The sequence below is a fragment of the Rousettus aegyptiacus genome, unplaced genomic scaffold (genome assembly GCF_014176215.1).
Source record: "Rousettus aegyptiacus isolate mRouAeg1 unplaced genomic scaffold, mRouAeg1.p scaffold_m13_p_4, whole genome shotgun sequence".
In the NCBI taxonomy this organism is placed as follows: Eukaryota; Metazoa; Chordata; class Mammalia; order Chiroptera; family Pteropodidae; genus Rousettus; species Rousettus aegyptiacus.
In genome coordinates, this window is record NW_023416307.1 from 55,523,695 (window position 1) to 55,545,118 (window position 21,424).

The 21,424-nt window shown below is 43.6% G+C and overlaps 2 protein-coding genes across 3 annotated transcripts in view; both read right to left on the reverse strand.

Moving 5' to 3' along the window:
- NR1I2 (nuclear receptor subfamily 1 group I member 2) overlaps positions 1-20,368 on the reverse strand; it is a 31,076-nt gene extending 10,708 nt beyond the window's left edge. For both annotated transcript variants that reach the window (XM_016158801.2, XM_016158802.2), the window contains exons 1-3: positions 20,248-20,368; positions 17,994-18,382; positions 2,255-2,471 (exon numbers count right to left, since the gene is read on the reverse strand). In XM_016158801.2, the coding sequence (XP_016014287.2) occupies positions 2,255-2,418 (164 nt within the window). In that variant the 5' untranslated portion in view covers positions 2,419-2,471; positions 17,994-18,382; positions 20,248-20,368. The remainder of the gene's footprint in view (positions 1-2,254; positions 2,472-17,993; positions 18,383-20,247) is intronic.
- A 22-nt stretch (positions 20,369-20,390) lies between these two features.
- Positions 20,391-21,424, reverse strand: part of CFAP91 (cilia and flagella associated protein 91) — a 72,446-nt gene continuing 71,412 nt past the window's right edge. The window contains exon 18 of the mRNA XM_036219004.1: positions 20,391-20,409. The gene's annotated coding sequence lies outside the window, so the exon portion shown is untranslated. The remainder of the gene's footprint in view (positions 20,410-21,424) is intronic.

Consider the following 21,424-nt stretch of genomic DNA (forward strand, 5'->3'; position numbering starts at 1 on the left):
TAGAGACCCCAGCACAGCCACTCCCTTCCTGCAGCCCAGGCAACCTAACTTTATTTCCCCCTTTCTCATAGCGAAATAGAAAAGAAAAGTTCTTCCTTGGCTCTGGCCTTTGGTTCTGGTCCAACAGTATGGAAAATGAGGGGAAGCTGGTTTGGGAACGTGGCGTCAGACAGGCGTGGCTACAGACTGGGTTTTGTGGGTTGAACTGGGAGGCTGAGCCTTTCTCTAGGTGACCAGCAAGCTTGAGCTTGGAGGCCTAGGCCTTGAGCCAGTGACCAGCCCAGGGAGCAGGTTCTTCACAGGAGCCACCCCCTCCCTTCTGTCTCCCCTGCTGGTCCAGGTAAGCGACCCCTGATCCAACGTGCATCCATCCCGAAGGGCAGAGGGGGAAGGTGCCCATGTTTACTAATGGCAAGCTATGGATCAGATGCTGGGCTAGATGTTCTGCAGAGCTTTGCAAATTTAGTTCTCACAACTCTACGAAATACATCATGTCTGTCTGTCTGTCTGGCAACAATGAGGGAACCGAGTCAAAGATAGAGCAATACCTGTCCTCCAGGTAAATGACAGGCTGAAATTTGAATCAATGTCTGTCTGATGCCAGAATGCAAGCTTTTCCCATTACAGTGTGCGGCTTCCCTCTGGGAGTCCCAGGACAGCACCGAACGGAGGCGGAGGGCAGAGGACCCCGCTCCCCAAGGCAGTCGACATAGAAGCGGCTGGCAGGATCGGATTTGGCTTAGGAGTTCACCCTCCTAAGCCTAAGCAAACGCCCAGCTCAGGGATATCTGGTGCTCTTTGCCAGTTCAGGAAGGGGCCGGGGCCCAGTCCTAGCTGATGTGAGATGAGGAGGTCTCCCGGGAAAGGCTTCCTTGCTCTTAAAGAAAGGAAGTGATGGGCTTTCTGCCCCCAGGCTGGACACTGTTGTCACGGCCTGTGGCCCTGGGGAGCAGGCTGAGGTCAGAGCTCTCATATAGGCTGGCAGAAGAGAAAAACAGAAGAACTGAGTTGCTGAACTTGGCAACCCTGAAAAGCCTTCAGATTTCTAGTTATGAGAGCTAACATCACTTCCTCGCTGGTAAACCCCCTTGAGTGGAGTGTTCTGTCACTTGTGACTGAATGCAGCCTGACGGTCACTGTGTGTGGCCTCTGCTATAATCCACACAGCATGGGAATTCATTTTCTGCTGGAACACAAGCCTCTTCAGACTTGTCCTAGGCCCACCTAACCCCGTGACACCTAAGAACAGCTCAAGCTTGACCATGTCACACCAAAGCCAGGGTTTCTTCACTGGGCTGGAGGGGTGGGGTGGAGAATTGGGACACAGGACACTGAGCTGCTGTGGTGCCTTCCTGGGCTGGCCCAGGCCTGGAAGTCCTCCTGTGGGTTCTGGCCCCTGCCTCACCCCCACCCACAACATGCTGACTGGCAGTCCATCTTCGGGACTGTAGGGTTGGCCCTGGCTCTAGGGTTCATTTCCATTTGCTTGTCCAGCCACCAGGAAAAACCTCGCTAAGGTCCAAGTCAGAATGACCCTCTGGAGAATGCATGAGTGTCCCAAGCATGGCCCCTTAGGCGAATGCTGCTCTTGACATGCTCCCCCTCCCCGAGGACAAGGGATGGCCCTGCCTCATACACTCCTTCCTCCCCGCCCCTCCTTTTCTGGTCAGCTTCTCTCCTTTCGGTCTGAGCCCTGCATTGAGCTTTACTCTTCTCTTTCTTCAGCTGGAAAACATGAACCTTTCTGTCGGGCCTGTCTTGCTGTGAGCTGGGACTTTTCAATCCTTCATTTTTTGAACCTCCCTGTTTGCCTGTTTCTAAGTGAGCTTGTTTTGCCATAGTCATCATTTATTTTATGCCATTCTTTATTTAACGACCACTCCCTAGGATGGATTTGGACATCTGCGTTTTTTTTTTTAACATTTGCATTTTGAACTTTCAAATTCTTTCCTCTTTTACAAACTTATTTTCTATTTTATTCAAGAACACATGGAGAAACAAAGGGGCATCTTAATGGAAGGAGACCTTTCTTGGGTAGGAAGACAGAAGATGAAGGATTTCTCTGAGATATAAATGGCTTTCCCAAGACTCATTAGGAAGCCTTTGAATGGGCCACTGGCCCACACTATGAACCTGGGAGACAGGTCAAGCTGAGGCCCTGAGACGGTGTCCAGTAGGCTAATGGCAGGACCAGTTATATGTGACCTAGTGTGTCAGAGGCAGCCGGTGGGTGAAGGTTGACAGGTTACTCTACCTGAAAAAGCCCTTGCATCCTTCACATGTCATGACATTGAAGTGATAACCAGTGGCCTTGTCCCCACATACACGGCAGATCTGAGGACCCCCATTTCCCTCCTCTCCAATGGCCATGGGCTTTTCAGGAGCAGTCTGCTTCTCCGTAGTACACAAGGTCAGCATGGCTCCAACTTTCTTTAGGTTTCACCTCCAGGTTTGCTTTCCGGCCTTTGGGACTGGAAGTAAAATAACCACAGGGAATTTAAAGGGCTGGACAGGAATGGGCTGAGGCATTTTGCCATTCTCATTTGGTTCGGTGGACCCAAGAGCTGACCTATCATGGAAGATATGAGGGTGGGATCGGAGTCGTTATAAAGAGCGATGTAACCATGCCATTATATATACAATAATAGGGCCCTGGAGTAAAACCTGTGAACGAGAGCATGGGGGAGAGAAGTGTAAGAGGAAGAAATGAGAAAGAAAAAGAAGAGGATATCTGGGTTGGATAGCAGAAGTAATTCTTGAATGGACTGAGAACAGGAGGCCGTGAACTGGTCAAAGTCTTGAACAGGGAGCAGCCCATGAGTCAAGCTACTTGTTCAAGATGGTTTCTATGACTGAGGAGACACAGGGGGGCTGGCCCCTCAGCTGCTTTGTGGCCCAGGCTCCCAGAGAGAGCTGGAAAGGCTTGGAAGAAAGAGGGTTTTCAATTGAGTAACTAACTGATAGAGCGAAAGAAAGAGAGGAGCCAGGTTCACAATGCAGAAAGAAAACAGCCCAGGTCCCAGTTAAGTTGGGGTGTGAGTGAATAACCAAGGAACCTGTACTCATTAGTAGAGTGTACTCAAGATGTCCACCCAGGCAAATTCCACCTCGAGAGAGGGACTCGCATTCTACTTGGGATGGGCACTGAGAATGGTGAGTAGAAATGGGGAACTGTCTTATTTGCCAATTGCCAAGGGCCACCACACCACAGATAATGTCTCCTCTTCTAAAACCGAAGCAAAACTTCTAGTAAAATTTTGACACACAAATTTTTATTTCTAATAGATGCTAGATGAATGGTCACAGTTTTACCTGTGAGGATGAATTAGAAATTAATCTGTCCACTGACCCTGGCCCTCCAGAAACATGAAATAAAATAGGCTGACTGGAACCTTGAACGGAATAGATGTGTGGTAGAATCTCCCTTGAGTTTTCACATCATAATCCTGATCTCATATAGGCTTGCAGACAAAATGTATACTTTGTGCGTTCACAAAAGACTCAAGCCAAGAATTTTGATTTAAAGTGATCTCGAGTTGGCAGTACTTCCAGACACCCACAGAAGCAGACGTATGCCTCCTCTGGGGAACCCACTTTCCACCAAGGCACAAAGAATCACACAAGTAATTTTCAAGAAATATGAGCAAAAACTCACAAATCATAAATCAAAGATAAACACAGCACCATGAGCAAGGGCCAGCAAAAGCAACTTACTGAAGAATGAAACTCGCAAAGACCCCTGAATTATTCAACACAGAAGCTGTTTAAATAAATAGTAGAAAGAGGTTGAAGATATAAGAGCCAAAATATAAAATTGACCAAGCAGATCTGAAAAAAGAATAAAAATTGATGGTAAAATCTGAATAAATAGCAACTATAAAAAATCAATAATAACAATGTCTTAAGAGTTAGGGAAAGCAAAATGCAACTAAATTTGCAACAGTATACAAGTCAGAAGATGGATGATCACAGTGAAAGTTTCCTAGGTTTCTATATTGTTGAAAAAGAAAAAAGACAATAAATAACCCAGATTTTTATTAGTAAAGTATGCTTGTTAAAATTTCTAGGTAACCCCTCAAAGTCTAGAAATAGAATGTATAACTTGAGAGCTAATAGAAAGGGAAAAAAATGGAAGGAGAAAAAAATATGCAGCTAGAAAGATAAAAAGAAACTGAAAGGATGAGACAAATAGGAAGCGCAAGATAAGATGGCGGAACTAGCAAATACATTGACGATTAAATGTAAATACATTAAATGCTCCATGGCAGCTGGAGCAATCTAAGGTTTGAGATTAGTGTTTTGGGGGCAGATATTGTGTCAAAAAATAAGGGATGGTGATGGAGTTTAACTAGATTTATTATGATGATTGCTTTGCAATATATACAAATATTGAATCATTACATTGTACACCCGAAACTGATACGTTATACATATATTATACTTCAATAAATAAGATACATAATTTAAAGGAATGGAGCAGATACTAAAATGATAACTAATAAGTATTGAAACTCACAGTATGCTAGGTCTTTTGCAAAACGTAACTCATTTATTCACCACAACAATTATTGTAACATTTGTCATTTCACTCAACAGATATGTGTCACACACAGTGTACTCTGTTAGATTGGGTTCTTTTTCAGGCTCTACAAAAGCTGGAGGTCACTGGACAGAAATTCAGGGCCTGCGTAAAACCTTCTAAGTGCTCACAGTTACAAAGAATATTCCAAAATCAAAGGACATCACAGGACAGAAAATTTTTATAGGCAATGAATTGTTTCAGAGTGCACTTTGGAGGAGAACGACCTTTCTTAAGTTCACGGCTTCGTTCAGGAGCCAGTAGGAATAGCAGGGTCTGGGGCTATGAAGATGGTTGGCAGAAATTCTACACATAAATTATCAACTTTCGACTAAGGGAGACAGTGAGATGGCGCTCCCCGAGCAATCGGTATAAATGCCGTTCCCTAGAAGGGAAGCAGCATGTAATTACAATATGATGAACGAATCACAGGAGAAGCTTAATAAATGACACACACCAAGAAAATGGAAGAAATATCTCCAAAGGGACAGAGGAGAGACATTTACTTAAACTGTGCCTGATTAGTAAATTCCCCAATTCCGTAATGAGGAGGTACTAGAATTAATGCCAGAATCCCACTCTCTAGTTCGGGTATAACTTCTACTTTGTTTTGCCTAAGTTTTCCATTAAATAAGCAGACACTGGTACCTTCCACAGCCCCTTCTCCCAGGTAGAGAACTCTGATAGCTACTCTCCAGAGGCGGCCGCCAATAATCGTCACCTTCCAGGATTCCCGTCCTCGTGCAGTCCCCTCCCATGATGAATCTGGGATGGTCTGCGACTTCTTTTAAGCAATATAATGTCGGGGGAGTAACACTGCCAGGTCTGGGCCTGAACCATAAGAAGGCCTGGTAGTTTCTGCTTTTGCCCTTTGAGGAGCCACGTGAGGAAGTCTGGCTACCCTGCTGGAATGACTATACAGTGAGGCCATGTGACAAGGGAGAAACCTGAGATGACACAGGTGAGGAGGCCCAGCTGCTCCAGGCTTCCAGCCATCCCCACCTAGCTCCTGATATGTGAGTGAGCCTCCTCGGATGTCCCACCCCAGCTAAGCAACCAACTGATGCATGTGGAGCAGAAGAACTCCAAGCTGAGCTCTATCGACACACAGAATCATGACAGACAATAAAATGGTGGTTGATTTAATCCAATAAGTTTTGGGGAGGTTCGTTACATGGCAAGAGAACCCTGGGAGCTTTGTTAGAAACAGATCTGAACTGGGTGGGTGGGAGCGCCAGCCAACACCTGGGGTCTCGATCTTATTCCATTCTTACGTCAGTCCTTCTTAAAGAATGATGCCCCATGGGCAGGAAAACAACAGTATCTAGGCGGCTGGTAGGTGCCAGCCATATGTCTCTTTCATGTGAATTTACTAAGACTGATTAGATGTGCAGATTCAATGGAATCCAGCTGTGTTTACTCTGAGGCTTGTACTTGTGCTCACTCTGCTTGGTGACCTGTGAAATCTAGCCAGCAGAAGGTGACATGATCGCCTCCTGTATTCCATAAAAAAATCATTCAGTGAGGCTCTTGCAAAAGTAACTATAAAATCCAGTATTCAGGCTCAATCCCAAAGATAAGATCTATCCTCAGCAAGAATGAGCCATCCATAAAAGGATAAATAGTGAATGGATCTAGTGTTTATACATGTCTGAGGCTTGCTGGACTGAGCACACACATCCCCACCCCTCTCTGGGTGGGCGATTATTTGACATGCATAGCTAGGAGGAGGTGGAGCCAGAATTTGAACTGAAGTCAGTCTGAACCAAAAACCTGTGTTCTTAATTCAGCATTATGCCGTGTCCTTCGCAGGATTTGTTTCTGAATGGGTGAGCCATTTATTAAACTTCATTTCTCTGCAACTTTTTCCCTACGCAGTGCATTTCAGAGTCTTCCATGTCATGTGATTCTTTTGATGTAGCTCTCTGTTCTTGGGCAGAAAGTGATTTCCTAAGATCCTCGGTTCTTGACATCTCTGTGCTGGTGACAGCAGAAGAAAGCAAGAAACCTTGCTGCCACTCCTGCCACACCGAGAGGCGTCTTGTCCCACACCCTCTGAAGGGCTACAGGTCCTCCCTTCTAATATTCAAGGTTGTGAGGCCTGCCCATTGGACCTTAACTAGTTGCAGCGAGGCTTGTATTCTACAGCCTTGACTTTCTAAGCAGAGGCTCATGTAAGTGGATGACCATATTTCTAAAAGGACCTGCAGTTTCTCTGGGGCTGATGTTACCTGTTTTCTGCAGATCAATGGTTCTCAGCCTATTTTAGTCACTATTTATGTTGGAGGCTTTTTCTTTTGTTTTCCACTAGGTGGGGCCGTTCATAATGCCCTTTAAAATACCGGCTTGGTTTAGTCACAAGGGACCTCTAGAGAGCTTTGGGATGGACTCCCCATTCGGGTGGTCTCTAAGAAATTGAAATTGCTGAAGGCTCAGTCCCGTGTGCATGCAGCAGTGGCTTTTCCAAGCTAACGTATATATATGCAGCTATTTCATTTGCTAAGGACCTTAAATCCCCTATTAAATTAGGGAGAAGGGAGGTCCTCCTTGAATGCCACAAATATATGCTTGGGAATAACTAATTGCGACTAAATAGGACCCAGCTGTCCCACAGTCTCTTGGAGGTCAAAGGACTTTATTTTTGCTCCCTGGGGCTGGAGATGTAGTGGACATTGTCCTACTCTCATTGTCAAGAGGGACTCGTCCCTGCCACTGACCTTGGACTAACTCACTCTACTCACCAACTTCTCTGGTGCTCAGGATCCTAATAAATAACACGGAAGCTGTCGAAGAGGCCGACATGGCCGTGGGCATAAAGTGGATGAGGAGTGTGCACTCGGCGGGGGGTGCGTGTGGGGGAACTGCCACAGGGGCAGTCGGGGCAAGAAGCGAAGGCAGAGGAGGTCTCGGAGGAACTGTGGAGGCGAGTGCCATTCAGAAGCCAGCCTGGAGGGGACCCCCAGGAGCGGACAGCGTGCACTTCGGGGAAGACACATTTCGACTTGGGGAGGAAGAAAGGAAGGAGAGTGATGCAGATGGAAAGTCTAAAGAAAACATAAATTATGTTTCCACTCTAGAAGGAGCAGGGATCTCCAGAAGCAAGGTGGAGACAGGCGGGGATGGGCCTGGGAGCGGGAGGGAGGGGAGAGAGGAGAGTAGCACAGGGCTCAAAAGAGGACTCAGGGCTGAAAAAGAGAGCAAAGAAAGGATTGCAGACGCAGCCTCGACAGATGAGGACTAGATGGACCCCCCGGTGGGCCGTGGCCAGCAGAGGACGACGGGTTACAGGAGGTTCGCACGGGGACTCTTGCAAAGAGCTGCTGCCATAATGCTGGGAGAGAGGACTCGGAGCACTTTCAGACCCTGCTGCAGGTCCACAGACCTGAGGTTTCCCGATCGAAGGAGGATTATGCTGTGAGATGTGGTACACTTAGTGTGAAGGTTTAAACGATCTGAGATGACTGACTCAGTGATACGGGATAGATGGCTGATTGTAACTACAAACTAGAAAAAATAATCAGAAAAATGAGGGAATATGCACATGTGAAAGGGAAGGACTGAAAGGAAGGTCCTGGATAGAGACTTTGTGCCTCGGTGAAAGTGTGAGGGTGGGAGGCCATCTAGCAACCTTTGGAGTCAAATATTTAGAGACCATGTAAGAACAGGTGAGTGGCGCCGTGGAGACATCCGGGCCAACAGGCCGGAAATTGGGTATAGGTGTGGGAAGTGGTTATCTTCATGTGTAAGAAAGAAGAAAACGCCCAGTAACAGGTTCAAGATGCTGCGTGTTAGGTTGTGAAGTTTAGCAGACAGGTGAGGCAAAGGGGGCAATACTCACTAGAGCAGGAAAAGCAAAATGCTGGAAGGGGAATGATGAGCAGGGGAGAAGCCCTTGTCAGGGTGTTGGGATACAGGTGAGAAACAGAGAGAGGGAAAACTAAGGAAGGGAGAATGAGAGATCATAGTTTAGAAACTGTCAAGAGCAGAGTGAAAGGAGTTCAAGCTAAAGCAAGGGACCGGCCTTGAGCAGTGGCACGGGAGGTGGGAAGGGGAGCAGCACGAAGTGACAAAGATTCAGCGGGGGCCCAAGAGCAACCGCGGTGAGGGGTGTTTCCTTACGGGAGCACGAGAAAAGCAGACGGGCTGCTCGCTAATTCCAAGGCCAGAAAAGAATCCCGGCGAGCAAGGCAGACAAGCTGCAGTCTCGTAGCCATAAACGAAGGAGAAATAGCTGACAGGTGAACAGGAGGGAATCGTGGCACCTGCCAATGCAGATCGTTAAGCTCCCAGTGTCACGGTTCAGGGTCTCCTACATCACTCCCCTTCCCCGCCACCCTCCCATGCACGTGAGCACACAAAGCTCATCTGTTTTGGGGGGTTGTTGCCCTTACGGTATGTTTACATGCTGCGCTTGCTCAGGTAAGTGACTCCCTGAGGTCACAGAGAGAAGGAGGGTCACTGGGCAAGACACAGGTAGTCTTCCCTTCAACCCTTGTCTGGCTCCCTTGCTGGCCCATGAGCTGACCTGGGCCAGACGACAGCAGATCCTCTTCTGCTTGGGTGGGAAAAATTTAGTCAATGGGAGAGTAGCGGTGCCATTAGTTCCGCTTACCGGGAGGGGGGGGGGGGTGGGGGGGGCGGGGGGGGGCGGGGGGGAAGCTTCTACAACTGGGGGATGCTTCTTCAAGAAAAAGAATACAAAATTACAAATAAGTAATTGGGTATCAAAGAGATATGTATTTGGGAGAAAGAATGTTAAAAATCACAATAAATTACAAATATTAAAAAGGACAAGTAACAAACATCACAAAATCCAGAAAAATAATACAACATTTTAAGTAACTGCCTGGCACACCTCGGTGCTATCTTTGATTGTCTCTTTGTGGGAGACAGAATAATGGTCCCCAAATATATCCTTATCCTAATCCCCAGAACATGTGAATATGTTTCCTTCTATGGCAAAAGGGTCTGCAGTTGTGATTAAGGGTATAGACCTTGAGTAAAGGAGATTATCCAGAATTACCCAGGTGAATTCAGTCTAATCACATGACTCCTTAAAATCTGAGGAACTTTCCTGGATCTGGTGAGAGGAAAAGGTATGATGATGGAAAGGGGTCAGATGTTACATCGTTGGCTCTGAAGATGGAGAAAGGGACCTGGAGCCAAAGAATGTAGGTGGCAGCCAGAAGCTGGAAAAGATAAAGAAGCAGCTTTTCCCCTAGAGCTTCCAGAAGAAAATCCCAGCTTGTGACACCTTGATTTTAGCCCAGTGACACTGATTTTGGACTTTGGACATCCAAAACTGTAAGATACTAAATTTTGTATTGTTTAAGCCACTAAATGTACGGTATTATTGCAGCAGCAATATAAAACTAATTATGCTCATGTAACAGTAATTTTGTAATGCCATTTTTTATATGAAGAACAGAAAGATAGTAAAATCTTTCCTCTAGCATCGTTGGTCAAAATTTGCTTTTATTTATGATAGCGGAAAAAAGTTTCATCTTCACAACTGTTGAGGACTGTTGCAAACTTAAGAAAAATCTCTTTCAAGATTCTTTTGCATAAGTCTTCCTGTGTGGGAGAACTTCCTGTAGACTAGTTTTGGCCCCACATGTTTGGAACCTCGTTGCCCTCCTTTACTGTGCGGGACACCACAAGGCGAGGTGGTGTGGTGACACGTCTCAGGCCCTGAGCCTTCCTACCATGACAGGCGATGAGAAGTTGGGGAGTGGCATTCCCGGAACCCATTTCTACACTGGATGGCCACCGGTAACTCAACTCAACATGCAAATCACCGCCACTATATAAAAATAACCAAGCTAAATGCATCCTGAACTCAGCTGCCCTTAGCCTGATCCCCACATGCCTGTGGCCCTTCCACCACCACTTGACTTCATGGAAAACATGGCAGTGGAAGTGAAAATCATCTCAAGACAACTGTGGTTAAATATTTAACTTCGGAAAATTTTATAGATGCATATGACTGCGGGAAGAAGCCCATGTGAACGAGGGGCCCAGAAGCCTAAACTTTGCTCGCTTAAATCTATCTTTGCCCCATTTTTGTTTGTACCTATTACATTCAGCCACACAAACTTCTGGAGTCTCCAGGAGGGGTTACATCTCAGACTAGCAGACAGAGCCTTGACTGCTCAGTCTCCTCTGTGTTACATTTTGATGCTGATGTCAGGCCCAGGTGCCTTGATGAAAGGGGCAAAACGAGAAGTGTTCCATTGATCTGGCAGAGGAGGATTGCTTGGCCTGTAGTTGACCCTGTCCTGCCTCTCCACCCCGCTTGTAACTTTGTAATCTTGCTTGAGTGGCACAGATTGAGCTCACTTTTCCTTCTGGCAACTCTGACTGAGAAGATTGGACTTTGGCTGAAAAAGAATGGGTTGGCAGCAAGTTAAAGTGAGTTAAAGTGAGATGCGGGGTTTTGAAAAGAAACCCATCAAATAAGCTTTTATTTTTAGCACAGCGATTGAGGAAAGCTTTTCATGAAAAAAAAAAAAAAAAGGTATTCTTCCCCCGTCCCTCTGCATCAGAAGGAGACAGGATGTGTCAGGTAAATGCCAACATTGTAAGGCAATTACATGAGGGGACAAATGGTGTTACATATGAGTGTTCATAGCCTCCCATCTCTGTCATCGTACAGGAGACTTTTGTAAACTTGCCCGGCCTGACCCTGCAGGAGGAGGATGCTCGTAGGCCTGCCCCACCCATACCTACCCTTGGAAGGGCTCCTGGTTAGACCAGACCCAGGCACTTGAACAAAGGATCCATGGGCTTTCTAGGGGCCTATGAGAGATGGTGCAATTGCTCTCTTCCAGGGACAAGTGATCCACTGACCCATTTGGATCCTCTGCTAGCAAATCTGAATCTCAGCTATACAAACAGAGCCAAATTAAAGGGCCGGCTGGCGGGCTGCTGTCCAGGGAGGCACCATATTCAAAGAGCAATAAAGTATTGCAAGAACATATCAGAAATTAGACAAACTCTGAATTGTTTTTTCTTACCAAAGTAGTCATCATCCTGAGGTGGAGATTTAGAGCACTCCTTGACAGTGCAGACTAGTCTCTGTGGAGTGATTAGGAAACTCGTGCCTGTCACATAGGGCCACTTTATCCAACCACCTGAGGGCAACCTTTTGGACAACCCTGGACAACCCACTGAAGTCAGCAGACAGACATCGTGCTAAGTGAAATAAGCCATTCACAAAAAGACAAATACTGTATGATTTCACTTACACTAGATATCTAGAATAGTTGAACTCATACAAACAGAAAGTAGAATGGTGCAATGTACAGCGAGGTAATAATATAGTATTACATACTTAAAGATTGCCAAGAGTAAATCTTAAGCATTCTCACCGCCCCCCCCCCACACACACACAAAGTTAACTATGTCCACTGTGTGAGGTGATTGATGTGTTAATTATCTTGACCTTGGTAATCACTCTATAGTGTATATGTATATCAAATCATCACATGTACCCTTTAAATATATACAATTATATTTGCAATTAATCTTTAATAAAGTTTTTTTTTTTTTTAAGTAAAAGATGGTTGCCAGGGGCCATGGGAGGAGGGAATAAGATCGTTGTTAAATTGCTACAGAGTCTCAGTTTTATGAGATTTAAAAGGTCTGGAGATTGGTTGCACAACAATATAAACATATATAACATTACTGAATTGTACACTTAAAAATAGTTAAGTTGTTAAATTTTATGTTATGAGTATTCTACCACAATTTAAAAAATAACATCACTTATCACTAAATAAATGCTGATCAAACATTGAAATAATATTTAAAGGGAAGCCCAAATATTAGCATGATGTGAGTGCCCACATGTCTCAGCCCAGCCTTGTACAGGCGGTAGTAATACCCACAGAGAGAAGGCAGGACATGGAGCCAGGAGAGCAGTGAGGAAGCAGAAGCTATGGGGCAGAGAAGCAGAAAGGAAAGTGGCAACAGTAGTTAAAAATACTATATATAGTGAGAAGTAAAAAAATGACCAGGTCGGTTAAACTGCATTTGATCCTAGTGACCTTAGTTTTTGAGCCACACTTGAATCCCTGTGAGGCTTGGGTCTGTGGCTTTTAAAACTGTTGCCTTCTTTTTCTCCCATGGCCGCTTCAGATGCCTCACTGCTCAGGGTTGACCTAGAGCTCATGCTTACAAGCTAAGATAGAGATTCTTCAACTTCACTGTGCATACAAGTCACCTGGGGAGCTGGTTAAAATGCACATTCCAATCCCTAGGTCTGGGGTGGGCCTGAGCTCTCCTGCCTCGCTGACAGATGCTAATGCTGTGGTGAGCAGTGCACACCAGCAAGGATCTAGAAATCCAACTAACCTAGACGGAAAATTGGCTGTACACGAAAAACATGGCGGGCAGAGGGTACGGCAATTAAAACATTTTATGGTTCTAAAAAATAGAGAAAGTGATCAAACAGGCATGTGAAATGACTGGCATCGTAAATTGTTGTTTAAAGTCAATACACATTTGGGGGTGAGAGAGGCAGCCCCTTCCCAGGAAAAAGGTGTGGGGAGGAGATGCAATAACATTTAATCTTCAAAAGAGTCAAATTGAAAGGCTGTGGAACCAGGTTATCAAGATTATGAAAAGGAGAGAGAGCAATTTGGAGCTGTAGAAACAAAGAATCTAAGTGAAAAGAGAAAAATGGTAGAAAAATCATCATGTTAGGGATAGAAACTATTGAAAACAGAAGATTATAATGTGTGTGTGTGTGTGTGTGTGTGTATGCTTAATGTATATCGGTCATATAAGTGTATATATAATGTGTCTATATCTACACAAATACATGCATGTGTATATATATGCATGTGTGTGTGTGTGTGTATGTGTGTATCAGAACTAGCCAAATGATAAAGAGGAGAAAAAAAGCAGGTAAAGGCAAATTATATTAGAATTGAATTTCTAAGAAGTCAACAGTGTAGCTTATAAAACTGTTGGCTTTATTCAATAAAGGGAGAAGTTTGGTTAATTTATTAACTCACTTTACATAGGTTTTGATGTGTATAAAATGATTTCAAAACCGTCATCTCTGCAAGGTGCCTGTGAGGTGGACAGAACAGGCCTATGCCCAGTTGAATAAAACAAGGCAGGTCTTATAATACCTTTCACAAACGAGGAAATTGGGGCTTTGAGGTGTGTCCAAGGTAAGGAAGGCAATAAGTGATAAGACTTCTTTGCCCTTTATTTTGTGATTCTTCCTATCGTGCAAGTAGATACACTATGTGAATTAAATATTTGTTCACAAAACTAATGGGGATAAGATAAGATCATAAATTAAAAAAAAAAAAGTTACAATGGATCAAAGATTGTGAACAAAAGTCTCCCCCTCCTTGGCTCTGGCATGGTACAGCCACCCAGAGGGAACTCAGAGAGCAAACATCACATTGTAAAATTAGATATGAGAGGTTAGCTACAACCTTTAGGTGGCCATAAATGAAAGTTGGCCTTTGTGTTTTCCAGGATGCAGTCATCAGATCCAAGAGGTAAGAGGTTCATTCCTGGACATAGATAATGATTGAGAGCTGGCATTAGCGCAAGTCAAAAGTACACCATGTACTCTTTTCCAACATTTAACAGGGTGCAAGAACCTCTGATTTACCTGCCTATCTCTTATGTGCACATTTGTGCTGTTATTGCCTATGGTATTATAGTTTGACTCTTTATTTGGAATTCATAGAAACTGAGGAGAATTGTTTTATATATGTCTCTTTATCTTAATTGTCAGCTGGATATTCGGTTTGTTATTTCGATGTTTCACAGAAGTTCAGGAGGTGTGGCAGGTAGATGAGCAGGTAGTAGTTGTCAGGAAACCCTTCCCGGTCCCCTTTAGGTCACACCACTTGAAGGCTTCTATATGTAAGTACAGTCCCATACACAGTCCTATGTCCTCCCCAAGTTGTAGCCAGGGCACAAACCCAGCCTCAAAGAATCCTGCAGAGAAGCCTCAAGGAAATATGAGTTCACAGCATGTAATGACAATGGATTAAAATCAGGAACATGACAAGAATACCCCAAAATATCTGAGTGTGAATGGTACCCCTAGAATTGTGCAGTGTACAATCCACACAACTATACATCAGGCCTAGGACTACCCGCTTTCATGACTATTACTCAGCCTTGTGTTGGAAGGCCAAGAAAAGGTAATAAGACAAAAAAAATTTATATTTGGCTGTGTAAAGATTAGAGAGGAAGGAACAAACTGACAAACTATCATGACTGTTAAGAGAATTCAGTAAGGTGGCCAGAAAAAAAATCAAAACACAAAATAGATTTTCTATATACCAGTAAAAATCAATTGGAAACAGTACAGCAATAATGGAAATTGGCTCAGGAATCGAAAATAAATACAAAAGAACAGATTATCCAGCAACAGACGTGTAATAGTGAGAATTTAGTACATGATTGGTGACATTTCAAATGAAAAAGAAAAGGACAGACTTTTCAATAAATGCTATTGGAATTATTCATAGAAATAAGTTTCAGGTAAACTAAAGATGTATTTTTTAATGATATAAATATTAGAAGAAAGTATGCCAAAATATTATCATAAGCTTGGAGGATGAAAAGATTTTCTTAAATAAGACCCAAAGAGAAAAATCCACAAAGGAGAAAATTAATAACTTCAACTACATCAAAATAATAATAGCATAACGATAATAGTAAAGAATTCTGTTGACTAAAAACACAATGAAAACAAAGTTAAAAAATATTAGACTCCTACAAATGAGTAAAAATAGATACCCCAATATAAAATGAGCTAAGGATATGAATAAGCAATTAAGAAGAATATATAAAATAATGGTCAAGAATTGTATAAAAAGATGGCTCACCTCACTGGTTGTTCTGAGTTGACTCGTATCCCCAGTATCTCAGACTGTGACTGTATCAAGACATAAATAGGGCCTTTAACAAGGTAATTAAGCTCAAATGGGATCGTTAGGGTGGGCCCTAATCCACTATGACTAGTGTCCTTGTAAGAGCAGGAAATGTGAACACGAAGAGAGATACCACGGATGACATGCTCAGAGGAAAGGCCATGTGAGGACACAGGAAGAAGAAGCCATTCTGGAAGCCAAGGAGAGAGGCCTCAGAAGAAACCAAACCTGCTGACACCTTGATCTTGGACTTCTACCCTCCATAACTGTGAGAAGACAAATCGCTATTGTTTAAGCCATCTAATCTGTGATATTTTGTTATGACAGCCCTGGAAAACTAATATATTAGAATCAGAGAAATTTAAATGTTTAAAAAATGGGTTACTATTTTTACTCATCCAATTGGAAAAATAATAAAATTTTTAATAAATAGCAACCATTAGAGTATGAAGGAGCACTAGCTATCGGTCTCTGCTGGTGGAAGTATAAATTGGTACAGACACTGTAGAGGGCAATTTGACAGTATCAAAAGTTAAAATGTACATATTCTATGATGTAACAATTCAACTTCTCAGCATAAACTCTGGAAAAACACTTGCATACGGGTATAGTGAGGATCATTGCAGCATTTTGGTAAGAGTGGAAAATTGGAAACAGCTTACCTATCTATCAAAAAGGAAATGGCTAAAAAAAAGAATTGTACTCTGTGGAATGCTATGTAGCAGTTAAAACTAATGAGGTAGAACTATATACATATCTAGGAAGTCTCTATATGGAATACGAATATGGTAGGTGGAAAAACAGAATGAGAATAATATGATAACAGTTTATCAGTACATATATACATACATATATATACATATGTGTGTATGTGAATGTAAAGGAGACCGTCTGGCACTAAACACACCAAACTGGTTACAGTAGTTACTTTTGGGGGTAACAGGGTTTTAGCACTGGCAGGATGGCTAAAGGAGAATTTAGCTTTATCTATACTGCTTTTTCATTTTATAAGGAGCATGTAATCATTTATGATTTTTTAAAGTTATTACTGACGACTAATACTATATTGTGTTAGCTATATTTTAATAAAAATCTTTTTTTATATTTAAAAAATATTTTTAAATTTACCTACTAACAATAGTTTAGTCAGTTTTGTGGTTGCCTGTTATGTCTATTCCATAATAATTGAGGAACAAATTGATAGCTTGAGACTAGGTGCTGGCAGACTTCTGTAATGGGCCAAATAGTTAATATTTTAGGTTTTTGGGGCTACGTTGCTTCTCTTCCAACTACTCAATTCTGATGTTGTAGAGCAAAAGCAGCTATAGGCAACATACGATGAATGAGCATGGCCGTGTTCTAATAAAATTTTATCTATAAAAACAGCTAGTGGGACAGATTTGGCCTGTGAGCCATAGCTTATAACTCCTGGTTTAGACTATTGGTTATATAACTAAAGTTTTTAAAACTTATTTATTTAGTATATTTTTAATTTTATTTTACTTATTTGATATTATATTTGTTTATATCATTTATTCTATAACTAAAATATTTTAAATAAATATTTTTGGTGTATGGAAAAACTATCTTTCTATTAACCAAGGAATTAAATAAGTAGTAGCCTCTGGGGCCTTGCTTAGAGCATTTTGGACTCTGGTCATATCATTAGAGACCAAACAACCACTCCAGTGGAGATGATCCAGTCACCTTGGCCGTCTCTCAGCAGCAGAGTTGCACAACCATCTCTGTGGGAAGGGGATAGTGCCTGCCCCAGCTGACTCGCTGAGTCAAGTTTCAGTGATCTCAGAGGTGACTCCTGACCATTGGACGCAGAGCTGCCTTAAAGCAAAGCTTCTGGCCATAGCCTCAGCCAAGCTGGGCTCTGTGGGGAGAAAGAGGACCTGGTGATGCTTAGGACAAGCAGGAGAGGCTCAGTTCTGTGGGACAAGGTGCCACCCCTCACAACTAGAAGTAGAATACTCAGCAGTTCAAAGCCATCACAGCCCCCGGGGTATGGCAGGGCCTTTGAGGGTTCCCTTACTGAGGTGGTAACGCCCTGTGCCTATCATGCAGCTATATATGAACCCCAGTTCCACAAACCCAGCAGGCTGAGAGGAGCCACGGCTGAGCAGTACCCCACTCCCACAGTCCTGGCCCAGGGTGTTTTCTGGGTCAAGACACTCTGACTCTGCCACAGGGAGGGGCCAACTGTATGTATGCCTCTTACATCTCACGTAGGATTGAGGTTTCCACTGCGACTATCTCTCTAGGAGGCAAGTGCAGGATTGGGGAGCATCATTAATGATGGGACTCAATGTTAAGTGACTGCCTTGATGGTTTCTTCCACCCTGGAAATGTGGAGAGCACCAAGGCCAACGTGATCCACAACCCGCTGTAATGCTGACTTCAAACCTAAGATACATTTGTGTTCCCACACTTCTGTTGCATGGAGCTGGGGGGTAGTCTGCCATTAGCAAAAGAGAAAGAAAGAAAAACCATACCTGCTTGGCGGTAATTTCTTTGCTGTGACTTCTCCTCTAGGGTCTACTTTGAACAATCAGGAGCAAAGGATCAGTCAGCACATCAAGACCCCCTTGAGCATAGTCGTTCGCTTTTCGCAGGTGAACATTTCCGTTGCAGGGAGAGCCTGAGACTCTTGCTGAGGCCAAGGCACTGCTTCCTCTTCCTCGCCCCAGTCACAGGTAATTATTCCCCAGGCTATGAGCCCGTCTTGTTCTTACCCACATTTCAGTCCAGGTTGGATGTTGGTTCTAAGTGGCAATCATCTGGCATTCTTAAGTCCCAAGTCCAGCGATCCAACTGGCACGTGAACAGATTACCGTATTTACTCTTGTTACGTATCCCAACCTGTTTTTCTCAGCCGTCTTCACTGAAAAACACAGAAGAGGACGAATACTGCTAGTATCTGCTTTGTCTAATTAGTTCTGAGCAAATTTCATGCTTCTGAGGGTTTCTGCACTTTAGCTGCTGGGGCAAATTAATTTAAACTTAGATCTCCTAACATTTTTTCCTTTGTCTAAGCCACCTTCCTGTATGGTGTTACTTGATGTGAAAGTGAGCAAAGTATAAGATTCCGATGGCACCTGTGAGGGCCCACACCTTTATGTAAAAAACAGACAGGCACAGAGGAATTGGGAGAGTGTGAGATGAAGGCACTGAGCACAGTTTACAGGAGTGTGACCCGCGCGGCTCTACCCTAGGTAGAGCTGACTGACTGGGAGCAGGGAGAGTGGACCTCAGGGAAGTGTTCTAAGGGACCCCTCATCTCCAGGCCCTGCCAAGAGCCAGCAGCTTCTCACTCTTCAGCCTCATCTTTTGCGTTTCCCAGCAGCAGCTGCTGCTGGCTGTACTAGCTCCTGAGGGAAAAGAATAGACAAAAGTGATGGGTTTTACAAGATATATTTCTTCTACTTGCTTTGCTTTATGACGGATGTGAGGAGTGGACTAGATACATGCAGGATCATCAGCCACATTGGGAGAGGGAGAGGGAGACCGATTGATTAGGCAGGTAGGGAAGAGAACTAGGGATTCCCAAAAAATCATCACAGCAATCTTTATGTGAATGTGTGAACTTCTTTACATTTATTTCTTGATTTAAGTTGTTTTTGTTTTGAATGATATATTTTAATCCAGCCCTCCTGTTGAGAAAAGCAGGACTATTTAAGTATTATTTTTTGTTTTTTAATTAAATTGGTTTCTCCTCTTCCACTCAATTTGCCCCTTGCAGGGGGCGAGAAGCATTTTCTTCTGGGCTTTCCTAGGGGTCAACATTTTTCAAGTAGTTGCTTGCTTGCTCTTCGCAACCAAATGCAGAAAATAAGATGGCTCATACAGCTCACTGCCAGCAGTGATGAGCGGGACCCACAGTCATGGCACTTTCTTTCAGTCACATTTCTGACTGTCCACAGGGTACTCTGCTAAGGCTGAAAGGCATTGCATTATAAACCCCACTGGTTGGAAGGTTGATCTGGGCCTTGGTCAGGGAAGACCTAGAATAAAGGAAATACTGGATTCAGGTCTCCATGGAGAGACCTGTCCAGTGTTCTCCGGGGCTATATGAGAGGCCTGGCACTACCTCTGGTTTCCTGAAAGCTACGGCAAGGAGGTCATAGCCGCAGGGGGTGGGAAAGCTGAAAAGGGTTAGAAACACACCCCAGGAAACTTTTATTTCTAAGATTAAAAGTAGGACTTTCTAGGAGCACAAAGGATTTTTATGTCAGTGAAAATATTCTTGTATGATACTATAGTGGTAGATACATGCCATTATATATTTATCCAAGCCTATAAACTGTACAACACCAAGAGTGAACTCTAATGAAAACTGTGGACTTTGGGTGATTATAACGCGTCAATGTGGGTTCGTCAATTGTAACAAATGTACCACTTTGGAGGGGGAGTTGATTATGAGGAAGCTATGCCCGTGTGGGGGCAGGGAGTATGTGCAGAATCTCTGTACCTTCCTCTCAATTTTGCTGTGAACCTAAAACTGCTCTAATAAAAAAAGTCTTCAGAAAGGAGGCCTTTTTATAAAGGCAGACATTTCTGTGACCAGGAAAAAAAGGCAGGATCCCAGCTCAGGGTGGCCAGGCTGCCAGAACTCCTCGGATAAAATAAATAGCTTTCGTCATCTCTCAAATCTCTCCTGGCTCACAAGGGCTTGGCCTTATCTCCCTTGTAAAAATGGTGAATTATTTACAGCAGAAACAGGGAACTAAGAAAAGGTTATAAAATCACCAAGCGAAGACATTATCCTCAGGCTTTTGCATGGGTCTTGTGGATCCCGTGTCCTCTGAGTCTGTTGTGTGGTGTCAATGACCAGAAGATAAGAGAAAGGCTGTAGGGCTGCCGGCCTCTTGTGTCTGTAAGTGCAGTTTTAACATTAGGCACAGCTCCGAGCTAAGAAAACACCCAGAAAATACACCATAGTTATTAAGGACAGCATGCCAATGCCCCAGATGAGGGTCCAAGGCAACCTCAAGCACATCTGGGAAGTAGGAGAAACTTGAGTCCTTGATCTCCAGTCTACACTTTGTCTATCACAGCAATCAGAAATGTGGAGCTCCTAAGCCACTCATACAAGAAAAGCAGATCTGATAAGCCCAGGAGTTTCCTTAATGTGAATTCATTTCATGTTTTACTTCCCTCCAAGGGACATCTAATTTAGAAACAACCGAGTCAACTTAAAGGAGCAGGCACTAACTATGTAAATGCAGATGGAGCCTGAGGAAAACAGATGTTTCTCAACCAGTCAGGTGGTCCTTCTCGAATCTCTTAGAGTGTGCTCCAGAGGCCCTTGGAAAAGGGACCGGCCAGGGCAAGACACAGAGGTGAGACTCTGGCCCTGGGGGGCCGTCTCGGTGGAATCCTCTCCCTTTTGTCTTTGGGTGGAGTCAGTAGAAAAGTATCCAAGAAGACTAGGAAGAAAAACCTTCCCTTTGAAAGTGGTCCCATTTTATCACAGGTGGAAGCAGTGACAAGAATTTTCCCTTCCTAGAAATGGCAGGTTCCAACAGTTGGGGGAGCTTTTAAAATTGAGCTTCAGCTGTCTGTCCCAGACCTCTAATTGTTCTAGGACTCTATCATCACACTTGTGATTGGAGCCTCAATATCTCTTTCAGAATCATAGCACTTCGTTTTCACCTCATTTATAAATTCTACTGCAGAATGTGATACCTGTGTCTTAGTCCCCAATAGGTAATAATCTCCCTTAGGGCAGAGGTCCTTACCTGTCTTTTATAAATCACCTTGTACCAAATTCATTTGGTGGATGCTCAGGTTAGTTCAATAATTCTTTTTTAAAAAATAATTTTTAATTTTTCTATTACATTTGACATACAATATTATATTAGTTTCAGATGTACAACATAAAGATTAAACATTTATGTAACTTAAAAAGTGATCACCCCAATAA